Genomic DNA, 19,948 nt, shown 5'->3' on the forward strand with positions numbered 1-19,948 from the left:
TGTAATGTCAGGGCCCAGGAGTAGGGAAAATGCAGGAAGTGAATGTTTATATTGTGGTCTTTGTGTATCTGCTGGTTCAGAAATGAATCACTTTCTTTTTTTATCAGTGCCCAAGATACTGCTGCAGAGGTGAAAAGCCTTTTGGGGTCAGAACAGTGATTTACTGTTTCGCAGCTGGCTGTCTCCGGGTTTGCACCAGGTTATAGAGGGATTTTTTAATTTATTTTTTTAATCTTTATTCCAAGTGACATCAGTATTCTGGCAATACCAGGGACTCATTCTGGGCATGTTTCCAGACTGATGTCTTTGATCAGTTAATCATTTTGATAGAACAGAGGCATTCCCAGCAGAACACAAGGTACTCAGGATTCTTACAGATTCTCACATTTTTATGCATAGGTCATGCTAGGAAGAATTTGGGCTAAGGTCTTGGAAAAGCATCATGTGAACCCTGTGTTCTGAAAGAATGACTAAAATGAAGCAATGTGTAGGAAAAAAATTTTCAAAATTCCTAGCAAACAGGAAGGTACCTGGGAAAAGTAAAGACAGTTACTAAGGAGTCCTGTTTTTATTTAAGTTGAACAGCTTCTTCAGAAAGAAATACAGAAAGGCAGTGTGAGTCTTACCTCCCCAGCATGTTGTTCCTCTTCTTCTTCCAATAAAATAGATTGGTATTGAGCCCCTCATTGGGCTGAGAGGGGGGGTTTGCATGACTGTCTATATATTTACTCAATTTCTTTAATTTAGGTTATATTTTTAGCTTTTTTATTAAAGAATAACGTAATTTGCAACGGTTCTGGTTTCATAACAAATGCTGATTTTTTTTTTTTGTAAGCTGGTTTTAATGCTCTTTGAAGAGATCTGTGTTAGCTGATCTCTGTTCTGACAAAAGACATACCAGTCTAATGAGTAGTCTTCCTTTATGGCTACGTTGGGGTTTCAGGGACGTTCTTTATGTAGGCCTTTGCTTTATTTGTCAGCCTCCTCTAGCAGCCCTCTGACAGCACTCTAATTTAACTGAGCCTTCAGGAAAGAGAAGGGCTTGGTTGGTTTTTGTGGGTTACAAATGTGTGACTTGAGTAACAGTGGGCTGTGTGAAACAGGTTGGTCTCAGTTCTGCTGTGAGTGCAGAGAATTCCACAGGGCATAATCTGCATGTGGCATTCAGGTGGAAACTTTTACTTTAATGACTAAATAGGAGCATGTGCTAAGCCTTTTGTCTGGAAGTAAACCTTCCAGCATGAAGTTCAGCATGCATCAGTGAAATGGTGGTGCTCAAACTCGTTTGCTGTACTTAGAGTTTGCAGAAGACCTCATTCTTGGGATAAAAGCCCTTCAAGGACTAACCATCATTTGAAAAGAAAAATGTTAAACCTTCTTCTAAAGGTCTTTAACTATATTCTGTTAATACAGCATACTGTTAAAAGCTTTTTTACTCCTGAGATCTTCACAGCAGTAGCTCTTGAAGATGGGTGTTTTGGGGGACACTAGTCAGAAAGGTCAACAATGGGTGGTTTTTAATTTTTTTTTAGTTTTTTGTACATTTTTTTTCTCAAACCTTACAGAAATGTGGGCTTGTGCTGAGTCTTTGCCATGCGTCCATTATAATAAATGAGTCACAAAATTGATTACTGCAGTTCTCTGCTTACTCTGGATTGGTTTTCCTTGCATTCTTTCATGTTAACATATGTTGCAGTGCAATATATTACTCTTTTCAGTGTTATGGTTTTAACTGATGGAAAAAAAGGAGAAGCCCTGAAGTTGCACTAGGTCTCACTGGAGCTAATAGCCTTGAGACTTCTGGCAGTTTTTACCTTGCACTGTCATCTCTCTGCTCCTTAAATCTTTTTCAAATTCACTCACACTGTAGGTACAGTGTGGAGATGGTGGGGGACAACAAGGGATTTACTGCAAGCTGTAAGAACTCCTCAGTGGAGATGGGCATATCATCAGTAAGTTGTTTTGGGTGTTTAAGGACGAAGGATAAACTGGATGGCTCTTACAGTCCTGTACACTTGAGAGTGTTGTCTTTCAGTGGGTTACTTTGCAGTGGACTGCACATCTGTGGTCAGCACATGCTGCTCTTGGCTGTAGTGTGGAATCAAATGCTATCAGGATTGAGCAATTGCCCTCAGCAGAAGGCATTATTCTTCCTGTTGCCTGCCTGTGGTTTTTTGAACCGTGTAAGTAAAGGACTGGTGTTCTACTGAGTAAAATTAAATCATTGGTTTTATTTTCTAACACTGTATTTTAAGTCTGTTTCTATAGTGTCTTTTGGTTTCCTCTGAGTACCCTGCTGCATGCAGAATGTACTATATTCAGCACTGTTGAGGCCACAGCTGGGGCCCTGAATCCAGTTCTGGGGTCCCCAGTTACAAGAGAGACATGGACACACAGCAAAGGGTCACAGCAATGATTAAGGGTTTGGAACATCTGTTCTGGGAGGAGAGGCTGAGGGAGCTGGAACTGTTCATCCTGGAGGGGAGAAGATCAGGGGGCTATCATCAATGTAGATGAATACTTGAGGGGAGGGTAGAAGGTGGGCAGAGCCAGACTCTTCTCAGTGGTGTCCAGGAGTGGGATCAGAGACAGTGAGGCCACAAACTGAGTAACAGAGGTTCCCTCTGAACATCAGGAAACACTTCTTTGCTGTGAGGGTGATTGAACACTGTCGTAGGCTACCTGGAGAGGTTATGAGGTCTTCCTGGAGATCTTCAAAAGCTGTCGGGACATTGTCCTGGACAACCAGCTCTAGGTGGCCCTGCTTGAGCAGAAGGGTTTGGACCAGCTGACCTCCAGATGTCCCTTCTGACACAACCCCAGCCTTTCTGTGATTCTGTAATAAATATCCTATTTATGTTCTGTGTTAAATGTCAGAACCAGTTTTCTTTTCACCACCTTGGCAGCAGTAGCCAGTGAAATCTCACAACCATTTCCGTAGGTGGGAGAGGGATTTAGCCTTTGTATTTTCCTGAAAGGCCTGCCTCATCCTGATTCTCATGCTAGGAGGAAGATAACTTTAGCCTCTGTCTGAAAGGAGACCCGAGACTTGTTTATGGATGCATCTTAGGCTAATACTGATGTTTCAAGAGAAGGAACACTGGGTATTGACCTCAGGAGTCAGCTGAAGTCTGGAGATCTTTCCCTGCTTGTCCTGAAGCAAACAGAGGCTATCTCAGCCAGCAGGCAGAAATTATTTGAATGGCTTTGAGGTTGTTTGCCTCATACCTGCTTTTCACCTGCAGTCTGCAAGAACTGAGGCCAAAGAAGACATGTTTCAATGGAGCAGATTCCTTGTATCAAACCAGGCAGAAGTTCTGCCCCTGGTTGGAGCAGTTGGTATTTGAGATCTTTTGTCAGGACTTTTTGTGGGGAAGTTGTGGTAGTGATTTGGGCCCTGATGCTATTTAACCATAAAGTCCCAGCAACAGACTTGTCTGACAAGTCCTATCTGTTTCTAATTGTACCTGTAACATACATTTAGGAGTTAACAGCTCACATAAACAAATCTTCAGTACTCGCTCCAAGAGTTTAAAAAGGGCTGTTAGGCATCAAAGGTGCTACTCTAAGGATAGAGACTTAATTTTTAGATTGAGTCATGAAAACACTGTGCTAACATGCTAAGTAGTGAAGGAACAGCACTATATAATCCCATTTGTTACTTGCAGTTGTGCCACGGAGCCTGGGAAAAAGGTTTTTACAACAGTGCTATCTTTGAAGAAACTCTCTGAGCCTCCTCTCTAGGGTTCTGCCTGCCCATCCACCCTCTCTAAAACTAGCCAACAACCTTCTTGTAAGCCAGTGTATACAAAGTTTAATTAGAACATGCCTGAGCAAGAAATGTAGAGCAAGTTGATGAGTATTCATAACCACTGTTGTGGTTGTGAATAAATAAATACCCTCACTGTAAACCACCCCAGTTTTGAAATCTCACTTGTAGGTCTTCCAGAAAATAACATGCTTCACCTAGCACACCATACGTTCTTTTAAGAACACTGTTGGTGAAGTTGGGGAGTAAATAAGTATCAGAAACTAAGCAGAAGTTAAGAACTTTCACAGGCAGTTGAGATCAGACAGCTTGCCTTGAGTGCAAGAGTATTTTTTCCAAAACAGATCCCTGACTTCTTGATTTTGATGGTGTTAACCAGTTGAGAAACTACTTGTAGGAAAAGCCTTAGAGCCAAAATCCATGTCTCCTGGAAACAAAATATCGCCAATTCAGCAGAGAGACAAACTAAATGGAAAACTGCAAGTTCCCTAACTCCATTGTTCCTGCTAAGCCATGCCTGTTTTGCACGTGTCACTCCCTTTTTCTCCATCTCATGGACAACTTGGTCACTTTTGTGCTTTATGCCACAGAACCCTCACTCTGTGGGGCACAACTGAAACTGTTTGTAGTTCCCTGATGGGTTTCAGGCTGAAGGATCCAGGTGCAAAAAAATCTACTCTTGCTGTTCCCTGACAGCTGACCTATTTGATCTAACAAAATACAGTGTTTTTCAACAAGTCTACAGTACTGCTATTATAATTTATCTTCAAAGTGTTCTCGTAAAATACTGAGCTTTTAAGAATCTTTCCACTAAGGAAAATGAGCTGTTAGGCATTATTTTCCTTTTTTGAACCTACACACTGTGTCAGTGTGCTTCTGTTTATATTTCCAAACATGAGTAAGGTACAGTAATAATCCATTGTTTTCCCATTTTTAGGTTTCAGTGATTGTCTTTAAATTACTGACCTTTAATACTTGTCAAGATGTCATTTGAACAGAAGCTACTTTTCTCGTCAAGTAAATGTCAGAAAAAATGTTTTTTAGTGTGCATGACAATTTTATTTACAGTTTTTAATATTTTAATAGTTGGGTTAAGTTCTGTTTTTTCCCTTCATATTTAAAAGAATGCTGTTTTTCCTTGAGTGTAAGGAAATACTGTGAGAAAACAATTCCCTTAGGGCCAAGAAGGGTTGTTATGCTGGCTGTCTGGATGCCTGGGACTAAGGTGTTATGGGCATAAAGAGATTTAGGAAGTGGGAAGTGCTTTCCCATTTGCAAGATAGGGCTTGACTTAATTCTTAGATAAAAGTGCAGTCACATGTATAGATGTTGAATGATTCAGAAGGGGAAAAGAAGGGGATAAAAGAATTCTTATGCAAAGAAATTACTCTTTTTGGTCTGCTGGTCAGTTTACTAATAACTTGTATTTAACTAGGTGGTTGAATCCCTTATTTATTACCGGCCATAAACGGAAGCTTGAAGAAGATGACATGTATAAAGTGATGCCAGAAGATTCCTCAGAGAAGCTTGGAGAGGAGTTGCAGTGGTAAGGAGAAAAATTGTAGAATACTTTGGGTTGGAAGGCACAATTGTTCTCTTTTATTGTATTAATGCTGGAGGAGGTAAAAATTTTATTTCTATTCTAAAATTAAAAGGTGTTATTGTAAAGTTTAACAAGGTTAAAAATGCTGACAAATTTAGAGCAACAAGAACTAAGAAAACTTGTTTATCATAGAGGCTTTTTAGGTTTTTTCAAGTTATACATAATGGAACTGCATTAGAATAATTCCATTATGTAATTTATAGTTAATTTGACACTTTGCAGAATGCTTGCAAAAGACAACTTTTCATCAACTGTAATTGTAGTAATCCTTAATAAATGTGTGAGTCTTCTGGCCTGTGGTAAAACAGCTGTGGAAACTTCAAATTGCTCTGTATAAAAGTGGAGAAAAAAGTTGTTTATTTTATTTCTTCTTGTTTGTTTCTTTGTTTGTTTGTTTAGAGTGCAAACTGAATTAAGTGACTCTTTAAATATATGTGTATATATAAATATATGTATGTTGAAAATCTGCCACTCACTGGTAGAGTGGGCAAGATGCCTTGGACAGCTAAACATGTATCTAGGAAGTGTTTTTATTTGCCTTTAAATACTTTTTCATGGACTTTGTACTGGTGTGTAGTGCTACGGACTCAGGGGATCTATATTTTAGTAGAAACATATCTTCAGATAATTACTATTTGTATAAATTGTCATGAACCTTTCAACAGAGAGGATTTTTGTCTTGAAATAATCTTCTGCTAAATATAGTTAGAGGAGAAGATGCCTCCTAGTGAAAGGTGGCTTCTGTATTAAGAAAGTGTGGCCTTGCTGTTTCTTGCTGTTACACCGAAGGCAGAGCAGATGGACTTTCCTGGTAGTTTGGTTGGGATGAGAGACTCCTCAGGAAGCAAAAAGAATCCAGAAACTAAAGGTTATGACCAGGTCTGACATCATCCTGCTCTGGATAAGTTAACTGAGGAAAGAGGGTTGGTGATAAACTCATAAGAGTTGCTGCTTTTAATGTCTTTGTAGCTGGAGAGCTTTGTCAAATTCCATGGTTGTGTCTTCAAGCAGTTCAGGGACTTGGCTGTTTGCAGGATGGATTTTTTCCAATGATTTTTTATAGTAAAAGAACGTGCTTGCATGAGTCAGGAAATGGTAGAAGAAAAAAAAAGAGTGTTTTTTAATTTTTCAGTGTACTTAACCAAGAAGTAGGGAATATAATTCATGAATAGCTGCCTACAGAAGTCGTCTTTTCTCTTGAGCCAAGAAACCCCACAGAACCTACATAGTTTCTGTTTTCAAAGCATGTAGACAATAACTCTGTAATTCTTGTAACAAAAAAAGAGGGTAAAAATAAAAAGAAAAGTGTTCTTATCTGTATGCTTTGAACTTTTGTGCTTTGTTGCAAAATAATTGCCTTTCATGCCTTAGACTCATTTCACCCCTCAAACTATCAAGGTCAGAGGTTTGGCAGAAAACACTTAGCCTTCAGAGGAAAGGGGGAGGTTTCTCTGTGACAGCAGTGTGTTTTAAGAAGTCTGCTTGTGATACTTTCTTGTTAAAATCGTGCTTGATATTGCTGTCTTTGGTTTTTATGTGAACAGATTGTGTCCTGTTTGTGGGCAGACACGTGGTGAAGGAAAGGTCTTTGCCACTCTGCTGATGAATCCTCTCCTTCAGAGAGATGTGTGAAGTGCTGGGTGACAAAATCCTCAGCAAAGCATGTGGTAGAAAAAAGACAGGGCCAGACATGAGAAAGGGTTGGACATCACAACCCCGCTGGGCAAGCACAGGGCATATGGATAGATAAAGACACTGTGCTGCCTCAGTTGAGTCCATGGTCAGGACATCATAGGATAGGAGGCTCTTAATTAAGGTGAGTGGTGACTGTCTGAACTGAGAGAAGAGATACAGGAAGGGTTCCTCATCAGCAAATATGATGATATGGTGATAATAGTCAACAGTGGTGTATTGTTTGTGATTAACCAAGAGCAAATAGGCCTATAATATTAAGTAGTGTTTATGTGACTGAGAAGACATTATTAATTCCCTTTGTTTGATTTGATTTTATTAAGGTGGTCAGGGCTATCTGGCTGTTAGTCTGAAAGTGTTTTATTCTAGGTAATTGCCTTGTGATTTTACTTCTGTCCCCAAACATCTTTTGCACTTTGTTTGTCAGGTACTGGGATAAAGAGGTCCAAAAAGCAAAAAAGAGAGGAAAAACACCACATTTAACAAAAGCCATTATTCTGTGTTACTGGAAATCCTATTTAGTTTTTGGAATTTTCACAATGATTGAGGTAAGTGGCGTAAAATGTCACAGGACCTCCTTCTTGGCTAACAGCAATGTGAAACTTGTCCACTTAGAGTGCATGACATGTACTGGTGACTTCATCCTGGACTGCTCAGAGAACCTGGTAATGTTCTCAGAAAGGTAAAACTGAGCTATAGCCCTGCAGAGACTGAAAAACTGAGTCATGACTGCAGGATTATGGAAGTGGAACAGAGAGCTCATTTCAGTGCATTATTTTTGAGACATTGCAAACCTCTGACTTGCTTTGTAAGGCTTATCTGTATTTTATGTATCTGAGTGGGGTGCCTAATAGAAAGAGGATTTTTTGCTCTTTGTAAGTGGCTCTAAAGGACATATGGCATTTGAAAAAATGGAAGTGTAATACATACTCATGCAATTTTTATAACATCAAAGCGGGTTTTTTGGTAATTGAGAGAGTTCTCCTTGAAGTTCCTGCTAAATTTTAATGTGGAACATGTTTCTTTTGGATTGTGTGTTGATAAAAATTGGCTTGACATTTTAGAGCACAATAAGGACAAAATAATAAGGGATATAGCTTGCAGCAGTACTTGGCTCTTGTTTGCCTGTGTACAGACTTGGTTAGCACAGGGTGATAAGAAATGACTAATACTTTTCCCCCTTCTTTCTTTTTCAGGAAACCCTCAAAATAATCCAACCAATTTTTTTGGGGAAAATCATTAATTATTTTGAAAACTATGATGCCTCAGATGAGGTAGCTTTGAATTTTGCATATTGCTATGCAGGTGCTCTGTCTGTGTGCACGCTTATTCTGGCTATCATGCACCACTTATACTTCTACCATGTGCAGAGGGCTGGCATGAAGCTGAGGGTGGCCATGTGTCACATGATTTATCGGAAGGTAAGCACACCTGTTCACAGCTGTATTTTGTATTTGCTGTTCTCTCAGGGGAGTTTAAAAATGCAGTATGGAGGGGCTTGACAGCTGGCCTGCAAGCAAAGCTGAGTTAGTAGAAGAAATAACAATTGATGATTTTCGAGTGTATCCATAGCAAAGAAGAAAACAAGGCCGTCAGCATTGAAACAGATTAGAAAAGATACATGAAAAGTTTTGTAAGCTAGACTGTGTGCATAAGTAGATGTGTATATGTACCTTAGTAAATTTCTGTAAAATCTTTGCCAGTTATATTAACGTTAATTGCTTTGCACCAATGAATATAATATTGTCATGTAGTTAATGACTTAAGATCATGCTTTGTTAAGAGTATATAAGCTAGAAAACATGCAAAATAAAAACTTTTTTCTTCTTAGACCCTAATCGCATGTGTATGTGTCACGTCCAACCTAACAGTGACAATACAGTTATTTGTTATGCCCATGATTGCAATTCCATTGAAGTTACTCATTAATAGAGACCTAATGCTTGTGGAATGTGTCAGGCCTTAGATGTGTGCATGTGGCTTTGCTTTCTCTTTGGTACTGAGGTGTCTGAATGACAGCTTCAGACCTGCTTAGTGAAGGTGGTGAGTTAAATAGCCCTTAAAGTCTTGGAAGAGCTTCTTTTTTTGCCTCCTGCTGCTGTTGGAGAGGGACAGAGCTCCCAGGGAATGCTGGCAGCTACTCAGCCTTGCAGCTTTTCCCCAGGGGAGGACGTGGTGCTTGGATGTCACCATCTGCTGCAGCACTCTCAGTCTCCTGGGAATTGCTTTGCTGTCTAGATTTCCCCCCACCCCTGTTGTAGTTAATGGTGGGATTTATTAATATTTTATCCCATCAGTGATGTAGAACTAGTAGGTTGTCTTCTTTGCAGATCAGAGGCTGATCCCTTCCCTTGGGGCATCCATCAGGTTCCCTTGGGGAGTGGCAGCAGTTCTGTGGAACTGCTCCTTCCCCCTCCAGGCAGGCAGGGATGCTTGGCATCTTCACCTTTATCCCTCCTGTTTAAGGGGGAAGAGAGAGAGGAGCAGGCAGAGAAACACAGTTCAGAATCAACTGGAATTCTAAAGGCAGGGAGTTAGTTTTTTATTACCATTTACTGGTTTTATTTGGAGTACTGCAGCCCTCCACTGAAACTAGTGAAATGTGAGAAGGGATGTGTGTTCAGGGAGCTGTGGTTTCTTTGCTGTCTCTGTGTCCTGATCAAGAAATAGCTGTCCTGAACTACAGATGGAGTTGAGGCTGCTGTCAGAAGGAAAGTGGAGCAAGAAAAGTTGAGTTTTACTTACAGGAAGGAGCTGAGCAACATCCAGGACAAGATGCTGTTTCCCAGTTGAAAATGTCTGCTTCACTCCTCTGAAGCTGTTGGCAGTACCCACACTGTGAGCCTGTCTGCTTCCAAGCAGGAAATCTCTGCTGAGAATGCTGGAAGGGAAAATGCCCCATCTTTCTATTTTCAGTGCTGCTGGAATAGTGACCTACAATTTCAGACCTCAGCAAAGAAGTTTAATTGAAGAATCAGGATTGCACAGTTGCTTTGGAATGTAAAAAAATCCACATTATTTTAACCATCAAACATAGGTGCCATCAACTTAACACGAGCATTTATACTACTGGTGTAGGTCATGTGAAGTTTTTGGACTAAGCAGTTAAATGAGGAGAGTAAAAATGTCCCCATTTTAAGTGGTGATTACTTTTCATACACACATTTGTTCTCTTCCTCTTTTGATACCTTGAAAAGGATCCTCTGGGAACTTGGCTCTAACATGGCACAATACTTTCTTGTACATAAACATCTCTCTAAGGTATTAATTTACCACACTGATTATCGAAACGGAATTAATGGAAAATGGATATAGTGATGGTGTTTGTTGCTGAGTTGATACTGGCTTAGAAGCTTGGAAAAGAACTATTTCTAATATGCACCCTTATTTCTAGAGATGGGATTAAATGGAAAATTAATCAGCCCTCATTTTTACTTCTGAGGGTGAGGGTTGAGGTAACAGCAGAACATTGAAAAACCTTTCTAATAATTTGTCTTCATTATGTTCTGCTTATAAATAGGTCATATTTTCTCTTTAACCTCATATAGGCTTTTGAAAGAAACTTGGCTGTTTATTTACTAGCACTTTAGCAGAGTTTGTTAATTGCTGTAGAAAATAAAATCTTTGATTTGTAAGGATAAATAGATTGGATGCAAGAGCATTCTTAATAGAGAACTTCAAAGGTTCAAAATTCTTAAGTTTTAGACCCTTTTTCATTTCCTGGAAAGTTCAGATCTAATTTGCAAAATCCCTGTATTCAAACACTTTAGAAGTGTTGTTACCAGTAAGAAGTATTAGTGATGCACATGGAAAACTCCTAACAAAAATGAAAGTGAAATCTGGCACATGATGACTCAGTCTTACGTTTTGAAATCAAAGGCTACTTTTGGGAAACTGGTTTTTGTTGGTTTTATTTTTTTAAGACTTAGCTTTTAGAAGTTCTTTGAGGTCAATGTACTGACTTTAGCTGGGATGGAATTAGTTTTTCTCAGCTCATATGGGGCTATGTATCAGATATAGTAAAAAAGAGGAAGAGACTTTTTGGTAAAAAATTGGTTATGGAAGTAAAATTGCTACTTTGCAGTCAAGACAGATCCATTCAGCCAGGAAAATGCAAGACTTTTTTCACTTAAAAAAAAAAGAAAAAAATCAAAACCAAGAGAGAATGAAGGAAATGCTAAAACTGCATTGCCACTGATTATGGGAATGGCTGCCTCTTCCCTGAGAAGACAAATCAGTCACAGATGAGCAGCCTCCTTTTGGCTCAGATGCTAGTGTGGTTCCTCCTGGGACTGCCTCAGTCAAAATCAGCTGGACTCACAGAATCATATTAAAATTGGTTTTGCTGCTCGTGTAGGAAGAAGTCAGGAAGGTGCTTGTGTGGGAGGTCTAAGACAGACCCAGGCCATGGGCCACTAGCAAGACACTAGTGTGGTCTTCTGATGGTTCAGGTGAACGTCAAGCAGCAAATATGTTGTACAAGAGGTGCTGTGAACACATCCTGATGGGAAACTTCCCCAAACATGCATCGTGTGAACTCCTGTTACTATGATGTGTGGATTTCTAACATCTTTTCTCAGAGCTTACCAACATTAATGTGTGGTGTGGAGCAAACATGATAGCAGCAGGCAGCTACCTGGGGGATTTCAGGTGAATGAGAGACAGGTGGCTTAAGACAGGGAATGAAGCAATAATTTTCTCAAATAACTAAATCTGGTCTTTCATATACCCAGTATCCTAGATTTATTTTTTGGAATGTCAGAGGAATTTCACAGTGGAGTTTTAAAGGCTTCTGCCTTTCAGTGTTTCTGCTGGTTTCAATGAAGTTAGGGTTGGGATTCTCTCTGTGATTAACAATGTCTTTCTAACACAAACGTGAGGTGCAATAAATGTAAGGAGCCTTGTTTGAAATTATGCTTTGAATAGTACTTTGATGGCTGATGTTCTTCTGCTTGTTTCAAAATACTGGAACAGTATTTTTGAAACAATCAGCGCTTTTCAGGTTTGATTATTGGTCAAAAAGCAACCCTAATACTGTTTGGCGAGGGAGGAGTAGATGTGAGCTGCTTAAAAATGTGAAGTGTTTTTGAGGAGTGAACTATTTTTGTACGGAAAAATATGTAACATGCTTTGTATATTTTTTTAAACTTGTGCTGCAAACTTGTGTTTTCTCATTAGCCAGGTGTAGGAGGAAGCAGGGTATATTATTGGTATTTTAGAGCAATTTCAGTTTGGACCTTTACAGTAAGGTTCAGACTGCATAATTCCAGATGGGATTTTTTGGAAGGGGGGGTCGTATTTTATAAACACATTTTATTTTCTATTGACTAACTTTTTTACTAATGTGTAAAAATGCTTGATATTTACTCTTGATGTTTTTTCATAGCATGTGCTAAACTTCATTTTACATAATTCAGGAAAGTTATGATTTTTCTATAGTTTGTAAAGGGACACACTGATTTGCAAAGATAGTCTGAAATTAATAACGTGAGGGGTTTTTGCCTTCTGTCTGATAACATGTTCAAAACAGAATTGTTTCAATTGGCCAAACACTGTTCTGACTTTATTCTGGCCTTCAGGTGGAGTTTTCTGTTCCTGTCTTGTACAGACGCTCATAGTGAGGGGGAGAACAATGCACATGGGAAGTTACAGCTCTTTTGCTCAGTGGCTTGCTGTTTTGATATTTTCCTATTTTTAATCCCTTCAGACATGAAGATAGGGCATTTTTATTTTCACAGTACTTCCATTGACTTTTTTTTTAATATACTTTTTTCTTTGGGACTTTATTTAGGATATTTAGTCTAATTTTCATTTTATTTAAGGCTCCAATGCTCTCAGGCAAAAGATATGTGCCTTCAGCTTTAACTATGGTACTGTATTCATGTATCTTGTGTGTATAGGTGTACTGTGCTCTACAAGCTGTGATAATTTGAACTGTTCTGACTTTTTTAGGCACTTCGTCTCAGTAATGTAGCTATGGCAAAAACTACCACTGGTCAGATAGTAAACCTGCTGTCAAACGATGTCAACAAATTTGATCAAGTAAGGAGTGTTTTACAGATCTTTCCAAGGGGGCTGAAGAAATTGTGGGGTTGGAGTCAATAAAGTTTTGTTTAAAACTGGTGATTAAATGTTTCTAATGAACATTTCTTCTAGATGTTTCTTAAACATAGAATGTTTTGTATTGGAAGGGACCTTAAAGATTGTCTTGTTCCAGCTCCCTGCCGTGGGCAGAGGCACCTTCCAACAAGCAGGTTGCTCATAGCCCCATCCAACCTGGCCTTTCCACAGGCAGAAGTACTTCCTAAATGTTACTAGGGGTTTAATTTGTTAGCTAAGATCAAAAGTTAATTTTTGATTCTTAACTATTTGTTTAGGTAACAATTTTCTTGCACTTCTTGTGGGCTGGACCACTTCAAGCTATAGCAGTAACAGTACTTCTCTGGATGGAAATAGGCCCATCATGTCTTGCAGGAATGGCAGTTCTGATTATTCTTCTTCCTGTGCAGACCTGCATTGGGAGGCTCTTCTCTTCCCTCAGGTAAGGCTGCATGTTTTTGGTTGTAGCTGTTTTCTGTGCTGGGTTTTAAAATGTGTATATTGGATGGAGACAGAGTATCAGCATATGTCTGGTGATATTTTCTGCAGTATCTCTTATCTTTGCCCATGTTTTTTAGAGCTGCTAATGTGAGATATCTGAATTCCAGATTATGGACTTGAAGTGGTCTGTCATCCAACCATGTTGAAAATATCTGCTATTTATTATCCAGTGCGTTAAATGAGTCTGGCTATTTCTGTAGCTACCTCGCTGTAGATCATGGCATAGAATTGTGGAACCTGAGCTTTGCCTTCCTGCAGGAATTCTTGGGGAGTGGTTACTCCACAGGGGATGTAGTCAGCCCTTCTCTGTGTGACTTACTGGGGTGACACAGGTGTTGCAGCAGAAGGCTCTGGAAGTTTCTTGTTCAAAGATCTTGCTCTCTCTCCTCCATGACTAAGATGCAGAGAGAAAAAACGAGGAAGGAACTGAGAGAGAAGGGAAGAAAAATTTATCATGGTGGTTTTGATGCCAGCTATGAGATTTCCAGCTGCAAGGTTCTAGGCTGTGGAGATAAAAGTTTGGAGTAATTTTCCACTGTCAGACAAATTTAATTTTTCTGTAACTTTATCCTAAAAACCCCAGCAAGATTTGCCTCTATTGGGATTGTTGAGGCAAGTTCTTTTGCATCTAGGTTTTCTGTTTCTTGTGTAATTAGTCACGCTTGACTTCCATTATGACTTTATAAAAGGCTTTTACACTTAATTGGAAATATTTTTGTGTTCCTTTACTCTGTACACATATGCTTAGGAGTGCCAGGCATCTTTCTTTGCATCTTTTTGTTGAATGGGTTCCTTTTAGCTCTTTGGGTAAGTAAAATTTCTGTGAGTGAGTTACTGTTTTTTTTTTTTTTTCAAGTTGTATTTCAAGACAAATTTTCTAGGTATACTGAGCCTGGCATTGCCATTGCATGGCCAGGTGTGAAGAGAGAGATGAGAATTAAAAATGAAAACAACTTATAGACCTCTTCATTTGCAACCAGTGTGGTAGTCTTCAGTCATTACATTCATGTGCTGTTTCTCAAGGCATAATGATCCATTCAGAGTTCTCTGTCGAATTCTAAGAGCTTTTCTTTTTATGATAAAGCCTGGTTGTAGAACACTCACTATATGTTCTTAGGTGTGTATTTTCACTGCATGTGCAATATGCATGCAGCAGTATCAAGCTGCTTCATTGCTGTTTTTCATTAGTTCTAAGTTTTTGAGGTTTGAGTCAATAATTAAAATACCTAGTGCTTTATCTGTGGTGGCAGGCTTTAGTATCCCCATTTTACAGATGGGAAACTGAGGCATAAAGAGATTAATGGACTTTTCCAGGATCAGACAAGAGGGTGACAAAAATCTCTTTCTTGAAGGTATGTATTTAAAAAAATAATCAGTGGCAATGTAACAGTGTTTGGGTTTTTTTACCCATTCAGTTACAGCCACTTGTTTGGATGCAGTGCAAAGGAAAGAATTTTTAACCAGAAAAGCTTCTGCTTGTCTCCATGTGCACAGATCTTTCTCTTTGTGAGCAGAAATGTGCAATGAACAGAAGGAGTTAATGGTAAAACTGGAATAGATTTTAGCTCTGAGTGAGCTGATGAGTGTGTTCACCTGGCATTTGCTGGGAATCTGCATGGATTTAAGGAAGGCAGCCTATGAAGAAGTAATTTAAGGATTAAAGCTTTTGCTAAAATCCAAGCATGCTCGGTGTGGCAGTTAATTTGTGCTATTATTCAGCATTGTTCTGTGACTCAGTCGTGTCAGCACACATGAACACCAGTTCATGGTGCAGCCTCTGGCCTCAGTGCTCTGGGAGTTTGCAGATATAGATTTGGTATCCACTGCACTCTGCAGGATTGCTTTTACTTGCACAAGTATGAGAAGTTGGTGCAAAATACACATGACCCCAATATATTATTTGAGAAACAGTTGAGTTATTGGACTGAAGACCATTTTATATGTATTTTATTCACAGGAGCTGGATGCTTTCATTGCTTAGTCATGCAACTGTAGTATTTTTATTTAAAGTCCTTTTTCTTGAAGATAAAAACTGTGTCTAACTGCTGTGTCAGACATAATTAAAACCCACCAAATATGCCTTGTGAAAGCAAAAAGGAATTTTGTTGCTAGATTAATTTAGAATGGTTTTTAGTATCATAGAGGGGTCTTCTCAGACAAAAATTTTCAGGTCCTTTCTTACTGCACTTTCTTATTGACATGCTATGTGAGCATGTATTGGACTGATCTGTTTGTACTCTGAACTTAATATTTTTGAAACCAGGGACACGTCTTTCTCTGCAGTAATTTACCATCAATGCAGTGGTTGTCTGTATATTTGAAGCCATTATACAACATCACTGAGCCTGTGGCTTCTGGTATGTATGTACAAAATATACTTATTGCAAAGTAGGGGAGTGTAACTTGAAAAATTTTTTTAAAGGACCACTCCCCCAGCCTCCTGAGCATTTTAAAGCAATTTGAAACAGGATGGTTACTATGATGACATTTCAGCAGGAAAACTGAAAAATTGGTTTATGAGAACTACAGCCTTTTTTGGTCTCACCATTATAAAAAAAGAAACCTCTGTTAACTTTATTATTTAATCTATCGTCTTCAACTTTCTATTATGTGGAGACAAAGCCTGGAAGTTAAGTTCATGATTGTAGGTGAGAGTTGTTTGCTGCTGCAGAGCCACGAGCAACACATGCTTTTCCAGTGGTGGTGTGTGTATGGGGAAGAAATGATGAGCTATTACATTATTGAAGCAATTGTTTTTCTGTTACTGTTTCTTTTTGAAAAAGGGGAAGGATGAAGTAGCAAAGATAATCTCATTCCATATTGATGTGGTTAGTTTAGTCTAAGTTATTTTCCTCAGTGTTATTAAGAATCCATGATTACACTAGGGCTAAGTTTCTAAATGCCTTTTGTTAGTTCCCTTGTATAAATATTTTTTAAAACCCTGCTTCAGCCATCCTAACATTTTTGGAACGCTGGTGCTGAGAAGTTTTTTGAAATGACGAGTAGGTGCTTGAAATTCTTTGAAGTTGCGTTCTTTAATTATGGTGATTTCTTCCAGTGTATCCCAGAGATCTTTCAGGGGACAGGTTAAGCTGAGAAAGCCTTCTAAAAAGTCATACCTTCTAAAAAGATTTGAATTTTTATTAGTGATCTCTGAATCTTAACTTTCATTGTTATATGGAAAAATAAGTAATTTAGCAGGTAAAGGTATGTTTTATCAAAATAAGGTCTACCATAGCTCTCCATGTGCAAAGTGTTTGTCTACATCAATGAATTCAGAATTGTAATGGGATCTATTAGCATGATTTATGCATTTATTATGTGGCTTCTAACTTTCAATGGTTTTTTCCTAATTAAAACTGTGACTTTATTATTTAATTATATATATTTTTCATTTTTTCCATCAGTGCAAACATAGTGTGGAACTAAAATAGATATATTTAAATTAGTGTTAATTACAATTAATGATTAAATAATTTTTTTAATGAAACCATATCTAGATTATCTAATGAATTATGGCTCATGTGCTAAGTAGTCTCTGCTTCAACTCCAGTTAATCCTAAAAAGTCACAAATGAGGCCAATTTCTTTACCAACATCAGGAGAACTTTATAGCAAGTCTGGTTGCTTTGGTATTTTGAAATCTTTTGAAAGTAATTTTCTGATTTTTGTTTAGTTCTAAATGCAATAAACAACAGATATGTTGTTTAAGGAGTACTGCATGTTTGCACAAACTGACACATAGTCCTGAACATTGAATCAGCTCTCAGTTCCCTGAGAAGCAGGAATACAAACATACCCAGTGTGTCTGCTGTGTGTCAGCTTTAAGATGCTGATCTTCAGGAAAACCCTTTAATGCAATTACAGTTTTGTCAATCGTCTTTACAAATAAAAGCAAAGACTTCATACATATGTTATGTGTTCATAAATAGTCTTCTTTAGGGAATCTAAGGATTTTTCCTTTGTCCTATTTTCAGAAGCAAGACAGCTGCCTTAACAGATGTCAGGATTAGGACCATGAATGAAGTGATAAGCGGTATGAAGATAATAAAGATGTACGCTTGGGAAAAATCGTTTGCGGAACTTGTGAATGGTTTAAGAAGGTAATCCTGGAAAGATACAGCTTGATGTATGAGCAGTGTCATTTTCCATTTTTTACATGTGAATAAGTGTTTTATTTTGTGCTTTAAAATGCAGTTTGCATGCAGTTTTTGAGCTTTTTTTTAATTTTTATATAGCAACAGTGGAGGAATGAAGATATGTTCTAAGGGAATAAAAAATTTAAAAATCCTCAAAACTTCAATAATTCAGGCTTTTTTATGCTTCTTTTAACACTCGTGTTAAAAATGAGCAACTAATAAGCTGTAGCAGGTGTAATGCAGCAATTTTACCCTCCTTTTATGCACTTTATTACTCAAGCCACCTGGGAAAGGTAGAAGGGAGAAAGACAGCGGGTCAGAAATTCCGTTGTTATTCAACTAGCAAGGCCAGCTGAGTTTGGTATCCTGAGACATTTCATTTCAGAGGTTCTTTGACATCAGATTAAAACATACTAATACATTTGATTTTCAGTCAGTATTTGCCCTTTTTCTTGACACTGTAACAGCATTCAGTACTAAAGGTTAACTGTAGGAGTTTGGGTGCATATTTCTGATTTTCATGTCATGTACCCCTCCAGCATATGAGAGAAGGTTGGTATTCTGCTGCAGATTATCTGAGTTTTTTAGTTTTAATGTTTAATTTTGGAAATCCTTTTCTTGAAAGGAATTTTTTTGCTTTACATCCATGTGCAGGCTTGCAAACTTGCAAATGTTCCCTGAGATGTTCCTTCCCATGCACATAATTGCTTTCCTCTCTTGGATTATAGGATCCTGTGCTGATGGAATGTTCATGACTGATGGGAAGCTTTAGTGTCTTGCATGGAGCCAGAAAGAATATTTCTTTACTGAAAGCTTCCTCAGTGGGTTGTATTCACATCACTAAATTTTAGATTTCCAAATTCAACACCTCATTAGGATGAGAGGCTTCCTTTTTAATGTTGGAAAGAAATGAGATCTTCTAGAACACACCTTGAGCCTTCTTTCCTTTCTTGAGCTGTGTTGTGGAAAACTGTAATTAAAACTCTTAAATTTAGCCAGATGCTTTATTGTCTAGTATTTCCACATTGGCCTTTAACAGTGGCTGAGATGTCATCTGAACTACTCCATTGCTCTTTTTTCCTTGTGTCTGTCTGTATTAGTTTCCTGTTATGCAAGTTTGTGCTTCAAGACAGTGTAATATATTATATGCAGCCTGCAGCTAGGTTGCAATTTATCTGGTATTTATGGAGAGTAGCACAAAAAACTTGCCGATTATCCACAGATAATGAGAGGATTATTAAGGATTATTAAAGGGTGGGAAAAGAGTTTCATCCAGGGTTGTAGAAGTAATTGAATTAGACCCAGTTCAAATAGTTTACATACAAATGTTCCTTCTCTGTACTCTGGAGGAGATTAGAGATGGTGAACCCTTAAGCTGAAAAAAGAAGTCTTTGAAACTCTTTAAAAGTCTGTCAGTTCAGCCAATTTGGCAAATATAGTGGGAAAGTTGCTTAACTAGTTTTCCAGTAGTGCATCCTGCATCCTTTTCTTCTTTAAGTGGTGACTTAATTTACTTCAAATTGTATAATCACAACTTGAGCTTCTAATCTTAATGTATAGTTCCAAGTGGAAGGTGATCAAAATTAAGATTTTCCCTAAGAATTGCCAGAATATGTGGAAAGAGAAATTAGGAATTGTTTTGGAATTTTATATTTGATAGTATTAAGTAGACAAAAAGTAGAATATATGGGGAAGGAGTAAGTTGTTTTGGCTGTCTTGATAAAGAAAAATGATTATATTAATAAGGAGGCAAGCCCGATAGCATCCACATTGTAGTAGATGATAGTGCAGTAACATTTTGAGGATCGAACTTGTTGAGTCATTTAGAAGTGGAAACTGCAATTAAATGAAATGGAAATTGAGAACAAATGCATCAGCACCTTTTGAGTTGCTGGAGGGAGACTTTTGTCTCTGTGCAGTACTTCAGTAACTATTTAGCTTGGGCAATGACTGGCAGAACAGTCACTGGCCTCACAGATCAGTGTTTTCTTAATTTATGAACCAGAATTCCTTCAGCAAAAGAAGCCAGGAGCAGAGTCCAAATTGGGAAGGATTTAGACTGAGATGAAAGGAAAAACTCTAAATCCTGTGATATAGCTTGAGGAGCAGCAGCTGAATAATGGCGGATACTTGGGCCATGGGCAAA

The 19,948-nt window shown here is 38.3% G+C and overlaps 1 protein-coding gene across 1 annotated transcript in view; it reads left to right on the top strand.

Annotated features, from left to right (window-relative positions):
* Nucleotides 1–19,948, top strand: part of ABCC4 (ATP binding cassette subfamily C member 4) — a 141,311-nt gene that overhangs the window by 7,973 nt on the left and 113,390 nt on the right. Inside the window, exons 2-7 of the mRNA XM_036388838.2 lie at nt 5,205–5,315; nt 7,492–7,612; nt 8,261–8,485; nt 13,017–13,106; nt 13,442–13,605; nt 17,641–17,766. Of these exons, the coding sequence (XP_036244731.1) occupies nt 5,205–5,315; nt 7,492–7,612; nt 8,261–8,485; nt 13,017–13,106; nt 13,442–13,605; nt 17,641–17,766 (837 nt within the window). The remainder of the gene's footprint in view (nt 1–5,204; nt 5,316–7,491; nt 7,613–8,260; nt 8,486–13,016; nt 13,107–13,441; nt 13,606–17,640; nt 17,767–19,948) is intronic.

This window comes from Molothrus ater, chromosome 2 (assembly GCF_012460135.2).
Source record: "Molothrus ater isolate BHLD 08-10-18 breed brown headed cowbird chromosome 2, BPBGC_Mater_1.1, whole genome shotgun sequence".
Lineage (NCBI taxonomy): Eukaryota > Metazoa > Chordata > Aves > Passeriformes > Icteridae > Molothrus > Molothrus ater.